General features: G+C 44.4%; 1 protein-coding gene across 1 annotated transcript in view; it reads left to right on the top strand.

Moving 5' to 3' along the window:
• Positions 1–248: 248 nt before the first annotated feature.
• The window catches only part of kcnq3 (potassium voltage-gated channel, KQT-like subfamily, member 3), a gene marked incomplete at both ends in the record, with an annotated part of 157191 nt that continues 140667 nt past the window's right edge, over positions 249–16772 (top strand). Inside the window, one exon of the mRNA XM_083658942.1 lies at positions 249–553. Within this exon, the coding sequence (XP_083515068.1) occupies positions 249–553 (305 nt within the window). The remainder of the gene's footprint in view (positions 554–16772) is intronic.

Here is a 16772-nt window from a genome sequence, read left to right as displayed (position 1 = left end):
GATGGAAACCCAACTTGTGTCGGTCTCTCTCTACCTTCATCCTCTCTCTTCCTCTTCCTCGCTCTCCTCACTCCCCTCTCATTTTCTCTCTCTCTCCCTCCTCTCTCCCCCTCTCTCTCTCTCCAGTCATTCTGCTAAGCACCTCCCTTCACATGGCCGGGGACCAACCCATCCTTAAATGACCCCCCGCCCGCACGGCTGAGGGCTGACCATGGCCTGCTGCTCCGCCCGGGCACACAGCACTGAGCATGGGGCTGCGCTCCAGGACGGCCGGCGCTAACGTTAGCGGCCCGGAGGAGAGGAGACCTGGGGGCGACCTGGACCAAGGTGGCGGGGGACCGGCCGACAGGGATGGGGCCCTGCTGCTGGTGCAGGGGGGCTCTGGACGGGACAGGGGCTCGCAGGGCTGCGGCATCGGCCTGTTGGCCAAGACCCCCCTGGGCTACACCCGACCGGCCAAGAGGAATAACATCCGCAAGAGGAAGATCCAGAACCTGATCTACGACACGCTGGAGAGGCCGAGAGGCTGGGCACTGCTCTACCACGCCTTCGTGTGAGTACCACCACTTCTACTTCTGCACTGTTTGAAGGCGAGGAGAGGATGGCTTCTTCATATGAGCTGAGCTCAACCTCAGCTCAGGCTGAGCTGAGGTTGAGCTCAGGTTGAGTTGAGCTGAGGTTGAGCTGAGGTTGAGCTGAGGTTGAGCTGAGGTTGAGCTCAGGCTGAGCTCAGGCTGAGCTGAGGTTGAGCTGAGGTTGAGCTGAGGTTGAGCTCAGGTTGAGCTCAGGTTGAGCTCAGGTTGAGCTCAGGCTAAGCTCAGGCTGAGCTGAGGTTGAGCTGAGGTTGAGCTGAGGCTGAGCTGAGGTTGAGCTCAGGCTGAGCTGAGGTTGCCACTGGTCTGGAAAGTGTTTGAAAGTGCTTGAATTTAAAAAGTCTCTGAGTGAATCTCTTGAGTCTGAGCCTCGTGCGCTCAGTCATCTCAAGATTGCCTGGCCAAGCTTGATACACTTTCTTCCTGTCTACAGTATCATTCTGTTAGGCTACAGTATCATTCTGTCAGGCTACAGTATCATTCTGTCAGGCTACAGTATCATTCTGTTAGGCTACAGTATCATTCTGTTAGGCTACAGTATCATTCTGTTAGGCTACAGTATCATTCTGTTAGACTACAGTATCATTCTGTTAGGCTACAGTATCATTCTGTTAGGCTACAGTATCATTCTGTTAGGCTACAGTATCATTCTGTTAGGCTACAGTATCATTCTGTTAGGCTACAGTATAATTCTGTTAGGCTACAGTATCATTCTGTTAGGCTACAGTATCATTCTGTTAGGCTACAGTATCATTCTGTCAGGCTACAGTATCATTCTGTTAGGCTACAGTATCATTCTGTTAGGCTACAGTATCATTCTGTTAGGCTACAGTATCATTCTGTTAGGCTACAGTATCATTCTGTTAGGCTACAGGCAGACATGCTGAGGATTCCAAGGCTGCTCTGAGTTGATGTGAAGTGTTAATGATTCATTCTGATGTGTACACATGGCTGGAAACACATTTGCATCAGATGATTTACGAGACTGATTTATGTGAACTGAACATCTCTGTGAATTATTGGCCTGTCATTTTGAAATAATTTGTCCTTGAAAAATGCTTGAGAAGTGCTTGAAATATTTTTTTTATAAAACATTTATTCATTTTGTTTCACATAAAATAAGTGCTTGAAATCTATCATTACTAGTGATAAACAGGGTGTAGCTTAGACAGAAGTAAAATTCAACTCATAGAGCTTGTAAAAAGCAGATACAGTAGATCTCAAAGCCTAAGGCATTTATTCTCAACCTTTTTCATACCAAGGACCCTTAATTCTGTCCACATTTTGTCCACGGACAATTTGTCCAGAATTCAATGACTGCCTTTATTGTAGGTAGAGAGAGAACAGAGAAACTATGATCAGAACAGTCATTCTTCTACATTCTTTATGTGTTCACTTCCTGTATTCATCAAATGAAGAGTGAAGATTAACAATTCATCAGTTTGACTGGGGCCCCCTTGGAACCCTCTCAAGGACCCTTGATCGTCCCCGGACCCCAGGTTGAGAACCACTGGCTTAGTCCTATGAGTTGAGCTGCTCGGTCTGGAGTGAGAAGAACCTCACTTGTTTGGAGTCTCTGAGAAGCTGGAGAAGTGTAATAGTGCCAGTGTCTCTGGGTCTGAAGTGTCATTGTGTCAGTGTGTTGGGTCTGAAGTGTCATTTTGTCAGTGTGTCTGGTTCTGAAGTGAGAAGTGTAATTGTGCCAGTGTGTCTGGTTCTGAAGTGAGAAGTGTAATTGTGCCAGTGTGTCTGGTTCTGAAGTGAGAAGTGTCATTGTGTCAGTGTGTCTGGTTCTGAAGTGAGAGGTGTCATTGTGTCAGTGTGTCTGGTTCTGAAGTGAGAGGTGTCATTGTGTCAGTGTGTCTGGTTCTGAAGTGAGAGGTGTCATTGTGTCAGTGTGTCTGGTTCTGAAGTGAGAAGTGTCATTGTGTCAGTGTGTCTGGTTCTGAAGTGAGAAGTGTCATTGTGTCAGTGTGTCTGGTTCTGAAGTGAGAAGTGTCATTGTGTCAGTGTGTCTGGTTCTGAAGTGAGAGGTGTCATTGTGTCAGTGTGTCTGGATCTGAAGTGAGAGGTGTCATTGTGTCAGTGTGTCTGGTTCTGAAGTGAGAGGTGTCATTGTGTCAGTGTCTCTGGTTCTGAAGTGAGAAGTGTAATTGTGTCAGTGTCTCTGGTTCTGAAGTGAGAGGTGTCATTGTGTCAGTGTGTCTGGTTCTGAAGTGAGAAGTGTAATTGTGTCAGTGTGTCTGGTTCTGAAGTGAGAGGTGTCATTGTGTCAGTGTGTCTGGTTCTGAAGTGAGAGGTGTCATTGTGTCAGTGTGTCTGGTTCTGAAGTGAGAGGTGTCATTGTGTCAGTGTGTCTGGTTCTGAAGTGAGAGGTGTCATTGTGTCAGTGTCTCTGGTTCTGAAGTAAGAAGTGTCATTCAGATTCAGATTCAGATTTATTTCGCCCCCCACACACACAAACAATTGACATGTTCAATCAACATCAAGATACAAATGTGTGGAGTGCCAGGTCTCCAAAGAAGCTACTTAAAGCTTATAGCAGGAGCCTGAGCAGGAAGACTTAACACAACTTAAATACAAGTTACTGCATACAGTATAACACAACAACAATTACACAACAGGACAATAAACAGACAAACAAAACAAACAAAACAATCCCAGATCAATGGATAAGTATAAGTACTGTATACTTATAATACATATTATTACTATATATTATATTATATATCATACACATTATATATTATATATACTATATATTATAATATACTATATTATTATACATACAGATTAAGCAGTTGTTCTTTCATTTTTTTTCATTGTGTCAGTGTCTCTGGTTCTGAAGTGAGAAGTGTCATTGTGTCAGTGTCTCTGGTTCTGAAGTGAGAGGTGTCATTGTGTCAGTGTGTCTGGTTCTGAAGTGAGAGGTGTCATTGTGTCAGTGTGTCTGGTTCTGAAGTGAGAGGTGTCATTGTGTCAGTGTGTCTGGTTCTGAAGTGAGAAGTATCATTGTGTCAGTGTGTCTGGTTCTGAAGTGAGAAGTGTCATTGTGTCAGTGTGTCTGGTTCTGAAGTGAGAGGTGTCATTGTGTCAGTGTGTCTGGTTCTGAAGTGAGAAGTGTAATTGTGTCAGTGTGTCTGGTTCTGAAGTGAGAAGTGTCATTGTGTCAGTGTGTCTGGTTCTGAAGTGAGAGGTGTCATTGTGTCAGTGTGTCTGGTTCTGAAGTGAGAAGTGTCATTGTGTCAGTGTGTCTGGTTCTGAAGTGAGAAGTGTCATTGTGCCAGTGTGTCTGGTTCTGAAGTGAGAAGTGTAATTGTGCCAGTGTGTCTGGTTCTGAAGTGAGAAGTGTCATTGTGTCAGTGTGTCTGGTTCTGAAGTGAGAGGTGTAATTGTGTCAGTGTGTCTGGTTCTGAAGTGAGAAGTGTAATTGTGTCAGTGTGTCTGGTTCTGAAGTGAGAAGTGTCATTGTGTCAGTGTCTCTGGTTCTGAAGTGAGAAGTGTAATTGTGTCAGTGTGTCTGGTTCTGAAGTGAGAGGTGTCATTGTGTCAGTGTGTCTGGTTCTGAAGTGAGAAGTGTCATTGTGTCAGTGTGTCTGGTTCTGAAGTGAGAAGTGTAATTGTGCCAGTGTGTCTGGTTCTGAAGTGAGAAGTGTAATTGTGCCAGTGTGTCTGGTTCTGAAGTGAGAAGTGTAATTGTGCCAGTGTGTCTGGTTCTGAAGTGAGAAGTGTAATTGTGCCAGTGTGTCTGGTTCTGAAGTGAGAGGTGTCATTGTGTCAGTGTGTCTGGTTCTGAAGTGAGAGGTGTCATTGTGTCAGTGTGTCTGGTTCTGAAGTGAGAGGTGTCATTGTGTCAGTGTGTCTGGTTCTGAAGTGAGAGGTGTCATTGTGTCAGTGTGTCTGGTTCTGAAGTGAGAAGTATCATTGTGTCAGTGTGTCTGGTTCTGAAGTGAGAGGTGTCATTGTGTCAGTGTGTCTGGTTCTGAAGTGAGAGGTGTCATTGTGTCAGTGTGTCTGGTTCTGAAGTGAGAGGTGTCATTGTGTCAGTGTGTCTGGTTCTGAAGTGAGAAGTATCATTGTGTCAGTGTGTCTGGTTCTGAAGTGAGAAGTGTCATTGTGTCAGTGTGTCTGGTTCTGAAGTGAGAGGTGTCATTGTGTCAGTGTGTCTGGTTCTGAAGTGAGAAGTGTAATTGTGTCAGTGTGTCTGGTTCTGAAGTGAGAAGTGTCATTGTGTCAGTGTGTCTGGTTCTGAAGTGAGAGGTGTCATTGTGTCAGTGTGTCTGGTTCTGAAGTGAGAAGTGTCATTGTGTCAGTGTGTCTGGTTCTGAAGTGAGAAGTGTCATTGTGCCAGTGTGTCTGGTTCTGAAGTGAGAAGTGTAATTGTGCCAGTGTGTCTGGTTCTGAAGTGAGAAGTGTCATTGTGTCAGTGTGTCTGGTTCTGAAGTGAGAGGTGTAATTGTGTCAGTGTGTCTGGTTCTGAAGTGAGAAGTGTAATTGTGTCAGTGTGTCTGGTTCTGAAGTGAGAAGTGTCATTGTGTCAGTGTCTCTGGTTCTGAAGTGAGAAGTGTAATTGTGTCAGTGTGTCTGGTTCTGAAGTGAGAGGTGTCATTGTGTCAGTGTGTCTGGTTCTGAAGTGAGAAGTGTCATTGTGTCAGTGTGTCTGGTTCTGAAGTGAGAAGTGTAATTGTGCCAGTGTGTCTGGTTCTGAAGTGAGAAGTGTAATTGTGCCAGTGTGTCTGGTTCTGAAGTGAGAAGTGTAATTGTGCCAGTGTGTCTGGTTCTGAAGTGAGAAGTGTAATTGTGCCAGTGTGTCTGGTTCTGAAGTGAGAGGTGTAATTGTGTCAGTGTGTCTGGTTCTGAAGTGAGAAGTGTAATTGTGCCAGTGTGTCTGGTTCTGAAGTGAGAAGTGTAATTGTGCCAGTGTGTCTGGTTCTGAAGTGTCATTGTGCCAGTGTGTCTGGTTCTGAAGTGAGAAGTGTAATTGTGCCAGTGTGTCTGGTTCTGAAGTGAGAAGTGTAATTGTGTCAGTGTGTCTGGTTCTGAAGTGAGAAGTGTAATTGTGCCAGTGTGTCTGGTTCTGAAGTGAGAGGTGTCATTGTGTCAGTGTGTCTGGTTCTGAAGTGAGAGGTGTCATTGTGTCAGTGTGTCTGGTTCTGAAGTGAGAGGTGTCATTGTGTCAGTGTGTCTGGATCTGAAGTGAGAGGTGTCATTGTGTCAGTGTGTCTGGTTCTGAAGTGAGAAGTGTAATTGTGTCAGTGTGTCTGGTTCTGAAGTGAGAGGTGTCATTGTGTCAGTGTGTCTGGTTCTGAAGTGAGAGGTGTCATTGTGTCAGTGTGTCTGGTTCTGAAGTGTCATTGTGTCAGTGTGTCTGGTTCTGAATTGAGAGGTGTCATTGTGTCAGTGTGTCTGGTTCTGAAGTGAGAAGTGTAATTGTGTCAGTGTGTCTGGTTCTGAAGTGAGAGGTGTCATTGTGCCAGTGTGTCTGGTTCTGAAGTGAGAGGTGTCAGTGTGTCAGTGTGTCTGGTTCTGAAGTGAGAAGTGTAATTGTGTCTGGTTCTGAAGTGAGAGGTGTCATTGTGTCAGTGTGTCTGGTTCTGAAGTGTCATTGTGTCAGTGTGTCTGGTTCTGAATTGAGAGGTGTCATTGTGTCAGTGTGTCTGGTTCTGAAGTGAGAAGTGTAATTGTGTCAGTGTGTCTGGTTCTGAAGTGAGAGGTGTCATTGTGCCAGTGTGTCTGGTTCTGAAGTGAGAGGTGTCAGTGTGTCAGTGTGTCTGGTTCTGAAGTGAGAAGTGTAATTGTGTCTGGTTCTGAAGTGAGAGGTGTCATTGTGTCAGTGTGTCTGGTTCTGAAGTGAGAAGTGTAATTGTGTCAGTGTGTCTGGATCTGAAGTGAGTGGATTGTCTGTCCACTTTGCTGCAGCAATTTGGAGTCCATTAATGACAGCTAGTGTGGAATCCAGTTAGGTCGTAACCTAATAAGGCCGTTGCCAAATGAATAGTCTGTGTCCTGTATGTCATTATGAGTCCCAGGCATTAAGCATTTTCACTCACATTTTATCCGCTTCAAACTCCATTTATTTGTAGTGCAACAACAAAGGCGACTACTCCGATAATGTACAATCCACTCAGTTTGTAACTTAATAAAAGCAGCAGGCAATTAATAGTCCCGTTGTTTATCTCATTAGCACTCCTATTTTTAGCATTTTAATAACGTCAAGTTCTAAGAAGAGAGTGAATAGCCTGCCAGCGTGCAGTCAGTCACATCTGACTCCAATAATGCAGAATCCAGCCAGGTTGGACCTTAATTATTCATATTCTCAGCTTGTATCTCGTTACTCATAACCTTTCATTCCTTCCACGTTGCATAACTGTGTTTGTGTAAACGGAGTCTCTGTGTGATAAACAGTGAGATACTGAGTCTGTGTGATAAACAGTGAGATACTGAGTCTCTCTGTGTGATAAACAGTGAGATACTGAGTCTGTGTTATAAACAGTGAGATACTGAGTCTGTGTGTGATAAACAGTGAGATACTGAGTCTGTGTGAAACAGTGAGATACTGAGTCTGTGTGTGATAAACAGTGAGATACTGAGTCTGTGTTATAAACAGTGAGATACTGAGTCTGTGTGTGATAAACAGTGAGATACTGAGTCTGTGTTATAAACAGTGAGATACTGAGTCTCTGTGTGATAAACAGTGAGATACTGAGTCTGTGTGATAAACAGTGAGATACTGAGTCTCTCTGTGTGATAAACAGTGAGATACTGAGTCTGTGTGTGATAAACAGTGAGATACTGAGTCTCTGTGATAAACAGTGAGATACTGAGTCTGTGTTATAAACAGTGAGATACTGAGTCTCTGTGTGATAAACAGTGAGATACTGAGTCTGTGTGATAAACAGTGAGATACTGAGTCTGTGTGTGTGATAAACAGTGAGATACTGAGTCTGTGTGTGATAAACAGTGAGATACTGAGTCTCTGTGATAAACAGTGAGATACTGAGTCTGTGTTATAAACAGTGAGATACTGAGTCTCTGTGTGATAAACAGTGAGATACTGAGTCTGTGTGATAAACAGTGAGATACTGAGTCTGTGTGTGTGATAAACAGTGAGATACTGAGTCTATGTGATAAACAGTGAGATACTGAGTCTGTGTGATAAACAGTGAGATACTGAGTCTGTGTGTGATAAACAGTGAGATACTGAGTCTGTGTGATAAACAGTGAGGTACTGAGTCTGTGTGTGATAAACAGTGAGATACTGAGTCTGTGTGATAAACAGTGAGATACTGAGTCTGTGTGATAAACAGTGAGATACTGAGTCTGTGTGATAAACAGTGAGATACTGAGTCTGTGTGATAAACAGTGAGGTACTGAGTCTGTGTGTGATAAACAGTGAGATACTGAGTCTGTGTGTGTGATAAACAGTGAGATACTGAGTCTCTGTGATAAACAGTGAGATACTGAGTCTGTGTGTGTGATAAACAGTGAGATACTGAGTCTGTGTGATAAACAGTGAGATACTGAGTCTGTGTGTGATAAACAGTGAGATACTGAGTCTGTGTGTGTGATAAACAGTGAGATACTGAGTCTGTGTGATAAACAGTGAGATACTGAGTCTATGTGATAAACAGTGAGATACTGAGTCTGTGTGTGTGATAAACAGTGAGATACTGAGTCTGTGTGATAAACAGTGAGATACTGAGTCTGTGTGATAAACAGTGAGGTACTGAGTCTGTGTGTGATAAACAGTGAGATACTGAGTCTGTGTGTGATAAACAGTGAGATACTGAGTCTGTGTGTGTGATAAACAGTGAGATACTGAGTCTATGTGATAAACAGTGAGATACTGAGTCTGTGTGATAAACAGTGAGATACTGAGTCTGTGTGTGTGATAAACAGTGAGATACTGAGTCTGTGTGATAAACAGTGAGATACTGAGTCTGTGTGTGATAAACAGTGAGATACTGAGTCTGTGTGATAAACAGTGAGATACTGAGTCTGTGTGATAAACAGTGAGATACTGAGTCTGTGTGTGATAAACAGTGAGATACTGAGTCTGTGTGATAAACAGTGAGATACTGAGTCTGTGTGATAAACAGTGAGGTACTGAGTCTGTGTGATAAACAGTGAGATACTGAGTCTCTGTGTGATAAACAGTGAGATACTGAGTCTGTGTGATAAACAGTGAGATACTGAGTCTGTGTGATAAACAGTGAGGTACTGAGTCTGTGTGATAAACAGTGAGATACTGAGTCTCTGTGTGATAAACAGTGAGGTACTGAGTCTGTGTGATAAACAGTGAGATACTGAGTCTCTGTGTGATAAACAGTGAGATACTGAGTCTCTGTGTGATAAACAGTGAGGTACTGAGTCTGTGTGATAAACAGTGAGATACTGAGTCTGTGTGATAAACCGTGAGATACTGAGTCTCTGTGTGATAAACAGTGAGATACTGAGTCTGTGTGTGATAAACAGTGAGATACTGAGTCTGTGTGATAAACAGTGAGATACTGAGTCTGTCTGTGTGATAAACAGTGAGATACTGAGTCTGTGTGTGATAAACAGTGAGATACTGAGTCTGTGTGTGATAAACAGTGAGATACTGAGTCTGTGTGATAAACAGTGAGATACTGAGTCTGTGTGTGATAAACAGTGAGATACTGAGTCTCTGTGATAAACAGTGAGATACTGAGTCTGTGTGTGATAAACAGTGAGATACTGAGTCTCTGTGATAAACAGTGAGATACTGAGTCTGTGTGTGATAAACAGTGAGATACTGAGTCTCTGTGATAAACAGTGAGGTACTGAGTCTGTCTGTGTGATAAACAGTGAGATACTGAGTCTGTGTGTGATAAACAGTGAGATACTGAGTCTCTGTGATAAACAGTGAGATACTGAGTCTGTGTGTGATAAACAGTGAGATACTGAGTCTGTGTGATAAACAGTGAGATACTGAGTCTGTGTGTGTGATAAACAGTGAGATACTGAGTCTGTGTGTGTGATAAACAGTGAGATACTGAGTCTGTGTGATAAACAGTGAGATACTGAGTCTGTGTGTGATAAACAGTGAGATACTGAGTCTGTGTGATAAACAGTGAGATACTGAGTCTCTGTGTGATAAACAGTGAGATACTGAGTCTGTGTGATAAACAGTGAGATACTGAGTCTGTGTGATAAACAGTGAGATACTGAGTCTGTGTGATAAACAGTGAGATACTGAGTCTGTGTGTGTGATAAACAGTGAGGTACTGAGTCTGTGTGTGATAAACAGTGAGATACTGAGTCTGTGTGTGATAAACAGTGAGATACTGAGTCTGTGTGATAAACAGTGAGGTACTGAGTCTGTGTGATAAACAGTGAGGTACTGAGTCTGTGTGTGATAAACAGTGAGATACTGAGTCTGTGTGTGATAAACAGTGAGATACTGAGTCTGTGTGTGTGATAAACAGTGAGATACTGAGTCTGTGTGTGTGATAAACAGTGAGGTACTGAGTCTGTGTGTGATAAACAGTGAGATACTGAGTCTGTGTGATAAACAGTGAGATACTGAGTCTGTGTTATAAACAGTGAGATACTGAGTCTGTGTGATAAACAGTGAGATACTGAGTCTGTGTGATAAACAGTGAGATACTGAGTCTGTGATAAACAGTGAGATACTGAGTCTCACTACATCTTACTGTCATATTACTGGCAACTAAACCTGGGGGCTGTCTGTTCGAATTTTGCATTGGGAAGAGTTCTATTGAAGTGAATGGGCAGGCATGAAAAGTCCCACTATAAACCATTATCTGTGTTGTTTCACTTTTTATTGATTTTTCCCCCCACCAGATTAAAGAAAATACATTATGTGATGTTGACTGATGTTTTTATGTATTACATAAAATATTACATGTTTTCTTTAATCAGGTGGAAGCATTTTTCAATCGAAGGTGAAATGACATATGGTTTACAGAGGTTTAACATTAGCTCCAGGTTATCCGCCGCAACGTTAGCCGACTGTTTTTGGAGCCACTGACCGACACAAAGCCTGGACGTTTCATTTCGGGTAAAACATGAGGGCGTTTATAGATGTATTATGCCACCTCTGGGAGTATGAAGTCCTTTCAATGCGGGGATGTTTGGTCACAACAACAAGCGGTTTGCTACTTGCCTAGCGGGGAGGCTACACCTCTCTGAGGTAATGTTCAGCTAACAGTCTGCCGTCTAATGTGTCCGACCAGTCATCTATATTCAGCAACGAAAATATGTGCGATTCTCGCAATCCCGCGCTGAATTTTCGGCCCTGGGCGTACTCAAACCCCTGGTTGGGCATCAGTTGTTTATGGTGTAGGTTGGGAGGGAACTACTGGGGACCCTCTGAAATGGTCCCTGGTCCCTGAGCCCCTCTTTGAGAACCACCTACTGGGGTAAACAACAGGATGGTCCCTCTCCTCCTCTCTGTATGATGCAGCGTCTGGGCTGGGTGATGTTGAGTCAGAGAGGAGAGGACACTCATCCATGGCTTCTTAAAACCAATGAGTCATTTCCATCACATCACGTGTCTCGTGTGTGACGGCACACATTCGTGTTGCTCTTTAACACCACATGCAAGTAACAGCATGGCTGCTCCATATGGGCTGCTGTACCCTTTACCAGCCCCAATCACCACGTGTCAGAGAAGAACGGCCTATGGAGCAGCGGTTCGGTTCCCAACATTTTCCAACTCAGGACCCACTTGAACATCTCAACTTGTCGCATTGCATGACTGGCTTTCCTTGGGAAGCTAAGCAGGTCTGGGCTAGGATACTCCTTGGATGGGAGATGGTGGTGGTGATGGAAGTGTTGTTGTGGGTGCTGCTACACATCACCCAGGTGGGTGCTGCTACACATCACCCAGGGGGAAGCAGCTACACTTCTGTAACCTGTGGGAACTCCGTCTCGAAGTAGGACAGAAACGGTTGCCAGATCTTAAGGTACTTCTGGGTGGAGCCTCGGACAATACAATCAATTATGATTATTATTGGTGTGTGTGTGGTCATCTCCTCACCACACAGGCATGTTATTGGTGTGTGTGTGTGTGTGTGTGTGTGTGTGGTCATCTCACCACACAGGCATGTTATTGGTGTGTGTGTGTGTGTGTGTGTGTGTGTGTGTGTGTGGTCATCTCACCACACAGACATGTTATTGGTGCGTGTGTGTGTGTGTGTGTGTTGTCATCTCCTCACCACACAGACATGTTATTGGTGCGTGTGTGTGTGTGTGTGTGTTGTCATCTCCTCACCACACAGACATGTTATTTGTGTGTGTGTGTGTGTGTGTGTGTGTGTGTGTGTGGTCATCTCCGCACCACACAGACATGATGGATCAAAAGACAAGAACCCAAATTCCCACTTGGCACGTTGTAAAAACAGCCAGCGGCCCATCTCTGAAAGGCCTGTTTTGCCACGATTTCTTTGCCCAACGTGAAATGCAACAATTTGTTTATGTAACAATGCTAATGATATACCAATGATGTATTTAGCAACATAGTTGGCAGAGAACATTAGCAACTTTAAGTGCAACTTTACATTTCAAATCTCTGTTGATCCATTTAGCACGCAGGTGTTTTGAGAAATGTTGGCCCGTGCGATGCTGAAACATGGAACTGGCCTGTAGCTGTCTGGAGGCAACGCTGCAAGCAGAACTCAGCTTGTACCAACACATTTAGTGAACGTATCAAACGTTTCTAACACTCAATATCAAACACAAGCTTCCGCAACGCTACTGAAGTACTATCGCAATTTCGGTTACCATGACAACACTAGACGGAGGGGAAGAAAGAGAGAGAGAGAGAGAGAGAGAGAAAGAGAGAAAGAGAAAGAGAGAGGGAGAGAGAGATGGAGGGGAGAGAGCGAAACAAGATCCCCAATGGAGGCTGAGATTCAGCAGAGAAAGAGAGACAGAGGGAGAGAGAAAGAGAGACAGAGGGAGAGAGAAAGAGAGACAGAGGGAGAGAGAAAGAGAGACAGAGGGAGAGAGAAAGAGAGACAGAGAGAGAGATGTAGACAGGAGGGAGGGAGACAGAGAGACATTCAGAGGCAGAGGGGGCGAGTCAGGGAGTGAAATAGGAGAAGAGAGAGAGAGATGTGAGGTATCAGCAGTTTTGGTGGCAGATCAGTGGTGAACCTTGGCCTGGTGCATCCAGACAGAGGCGGGGGGAAAATCCATACAGCATAGTAGCGCGATATTTGATGATCTAAATTGCCAGGTGCATCATGCAACATTAGTGACAGGTTTTTATAACTGTTTTGATCTGTGTCTGTTTGCGTGACTATCCCACTTTGCTGCAATAAAAATGATTGAAGTGAGATGAACAGACTGGAAACTTTATCTGATTAGATAAAACAGATGTTGCCAACGTCTTTTTCCTTTGTTGACATAATTTGCAGTTCAAAAAAGGTAATACAGTATATCACAATATATTGCAATATATATATTTTTTAATCACAATAATATTGTATCGTGAGTGACCTAAGTATCGTGATCATATTCTATCGTGGGGACCCCTAATCCAGACAGAGCTGCTCCCGACAGTCTCTCCCACCCTCTCTCTCTCCTTCTCTCTCTCTGTCTCTCTCCCTCCCTCTCTCTCTCTTTCTCTCTCTCTCTCTCTGTCTCTCTCTCTGTCTCTCTCTCTCTCTCTCTGTCTCTCTGTCTCTCTCTCTCTCTCTCTCTCTCTCTCTCTCTCTGTCTCACTCTCTCTCTTTCTCTCTCTGTGTCTCTCTCTCTGTCTCTCTCTGTCTCTCTCTCTCTCTCTCTCTAGATGATATATTCTATAGTTTACTGTAATACTCTAATTTATTATCTAGCATCCTCCTCTCTACTGTGAAAATGTGACTTTACATTGACCTTCCATTGGTGAACAGTAGGAATTGCAATTGATCTCCTCCTACATAATTCCCACCTGGGCCAGGGCCAGGGCCTGTAAAGAACAATCTTCACAGCGGAGAGGAGTCAGCTAGCTAATGTGCTAACGTGAGCAGACATCCAACAGAATACTGTGAGGAGTAGTAAGCTAGCTAATGTGCTAACATGAGCAGACATCCAACAGAATACTGTGAGGAGTAGTAAGCTAGCTAATGTGCTAACATGAGCAGACATCCAACAGAATACTGTGAGGAGTAGTAAGCTAGCTAATGTGCTAACATGAGCAGACATCCAACAGAATACTGTGAGGAGTAGTAAGCTAGCTAATGTGCTAACATGAGCAGACATCCAACAGAATCCTGTGAGGAGGAGTAAGCTAGCTAATGTGCTAACATGAGCAGACCGAATATAAAAATAAATAAATTGCACGTCACACAACATTGTCAAACCCAAGTGAGAGCAGTTTGGGGTCATGATTGTATGTAAAAAAAAAAAGTGTGGTTAAAAAACAAAAACAGCTTATGGCTGCTGGTACTGTATATCCATTTATGTGGGTATGGCTTCTCATGCCACAGATGTATAAACACAACGGTAAATAAAGTGTGATTATCTTTAAAACGCAACCAAATAAAAAATGAATGGTGGCTGTGTGTGGCTTGCTTCTCAATAGGACTCCATCTGTGGCTTAATCCTCCCTAGAGACGTTATAATTAGCTTTCATTTATTTAAATGTAATTGATGATAAATCCATTTCAGTATCTAAAAAAATGTAGGCTTTGCAAATATTTCAGCGCCATGGACAGCAGCAAACACTGAAACAACACTGCCTGAAGAAGCAGACTAACAAAGTTTTATATAAATATATATTCCAAGAGATACCACACCAGCCTATTAGAGCTGAATCCACATTTTGCTTGTAAAGTCTATCTTGGCGTCTAATTGAACAGCTCAACCTGCAGGGCCTAATTAACTTTTTGTTTTGATTGGTGTTATGTGTTGGTAAAGAAGTGAAATCCCCTGGCTCTCCAAAAGAAAGTTGACAATTTAACGATGCTTCAATTCACTTCCAATGTGCTTTGGTTCTGCTGAGCCCACACAAGCTTGTTTCTGCACTGTGGAAGCTTTGGTTCTGCTGAGCCTACAGAAGCTTGTTTCTGCTCTGTGGAAGCTTTGGTTCTGCTGAGCCTACAGAAGCTTGTTTCTGCTCTGTGGAAGCTTTGGTTCTGCTGAGCCCACAGAAGCTTGTTTCTGCTCTGTGGAAGCTTTGGTTCTGCTGAGCCTACAGAAGCTTGTTTCTGCTCTGTGGAAGCTTTGGTTCTGCTGAGCCTACAGAAGCTTGTTTCTGCACTGTGGAAGCTTTGGTTCTGCTGAGCCTACAGAAGCTTGTTTCTGCTCTGTGGAAGCTTTGGTTCTGCTGAGCCTACAGAAGCTTGTTTCTGCTCTGTGGAAGCTTTGGTTCTGCTGAGCCCACAGAAGCTTGTTTCTGCTCTGTGGAAGCTTTGGTTCTGCTGAGCCTACAGAAGCTTGTTTCTGCTCTGTGGAAGCTTTGGTTCTGCTGAGCCTACAGAAGCTTGTTTCTGCACTGTGGAAGCTTTGGTTCTGCTGAGCCTACAGAAGCTTGTTTCTGCACTGTGGAAGCTTTGATTCTGCTGAGCCTACAGAAGCTTGTTTCTGCACTGTGGAAGCTTTGGTTCTGCTGAGCCTACATAAGCTTGTTTCTGCACGGTGGAAGCTTTGGTTCTGCTGAGCCTACAGAAGCTTGTTTCTGCACTGTGGAAGCTTTGATTCTGCTGAGCCCACAGAAGCTTGTTTCTGCACTGTGGAAGCTTTGATTCTGCTGAGCCCACAGAAGCTTGTTTCTGCACTGTGGAAGCTTTGGTTCTGCTGAGCCCACAGAAGCTCGTTTCTGCACTGTGGAAGCTTTGGTTCTGCTGAGCCCACAGAAGCTTGTTTCTGCACTGTGGAAGCTTTGGTTCTGCTGAGCCCACAGAAGCTTGTTTCTGCACTGTGGAAGCTTTGATTCTGCTGAGCCCACAGAAGCTTGTTTCTGCACTGTGGAAGCTTTGGTTCTGCTGAGCCTACAGAAGCTTGTTTCTGCACTGTGGAAGCTTTGATTCTGCTGAGCCCACAGAAGCTTGTTTCTGCACTGTGGAAGCTTTGATTCTGCTGAGCCCACAGAAGCTTGTTTCTGCACTGTGGAAGCTTTGGTTCTGCTGAGCCTACAGAAGCTTGTTTCTGCACTGTGGAAGCTTTGGTTCTGCTGAGCCCACAGAAGCTTGTTTCTGCACTGTGGAAGCTTTGGTTCTGCTGAGCCGACAGAAGCTTGTTTCTGCACTGTGGAAGCTTTGGTTCTGCTGAGCCCACAGAAGCTTGTTTCTGCTCTGTGGAAGCTTTGGTTCTGCTGAGCCCACAGAAGCTTGTTTCTGCTCTGTGGAAGCTTTGGTTCTGCTGAGCCTACAGAAGCTTGTTTCTGCACTGTGGAAGCTTTGGTTCTGCTGAGCCCACAGAAGCTTGTTTCTGCACTGTGGAAGCTTTGGTTCTGCTGAGCCGACAGAAGCTTGTTTCTGCACTGTGGAAGCTTTGGTTCTGCTGAGCCCACAGAAGCTTGTTTCTGCACTGTGGAAGCTTTGATTCTGCTGAGCCCACAGAAGCTTGTTTCTGCACTGTGGAAGCTTTGGTTCTGCTGAGCCCACAGAAGCTTGTTTCTGCACTGTGGAAGCTTTGATTCTGCTGAGCCCACAGAAGCTTGTTTCTGCACTGTGGAAGCTTTGGTTCTGCTGAGCCTACAGAAGCTTGTTTCTGCACTGTGGAAGCTTTGATTCTGCTGAGCCCACAGAAGCTTGTTTCTGCTCTGTGGAAGCTTTGATTCTGCTGAGCCCACAGAAGCTTGTTTCTGCTCTGTGGAAGCTTTGGTTCTGCTGAGCCCACAGAAGCTTGTTTCTGCACTGTGGAAGCTTTGGTTCTGCTCAGCCCACAGAAGCTTGTTTCTGCACTGTGGAAGCTTTGGTTCTGCTGAGCCCACAGAAGCTTGTTTCTGCACTGTGGAAGCTTTGGTTCTGCTGAGCCTACAGAAGCTTGTTTCTGCACTGTGGAAGCTTTGGTTCTGCTGAGCCCACAGAAGCTTGTTTCTGCACTGTGGAAGCTTTGATTCTGCTGAGCCTACAGAAGCTTGTTTCTGCACTGTGGAAGCTTTGGTTCTGCTGAGCCCACAGAAGCTTGTTTCTGCACTGTGGAAGCTTTGGTTCTGCTGAGCCCACAGAAGTTTGTTTCTGCACTGTGGAAGCTTTGGTTCTG

Source organism: Poromitra crassiceps, assembly GCF_964638095.1.
Source record: "Poromitra crassiceps genome assembly, chromosome: 23".
In the NCBI taxonomy this organism is placed as follows: Eukaryota; Metazoa; Chordata; class Actinopteri; order Beryciformes; family Melamphaidae; genus Poromitra; species Poromitra crassiceps.
The sequence above is the reverse complement of the archived record's forward strand: the minus strand, read 5'-3'. Positions and strand labels throughout refer to the sequence as shown.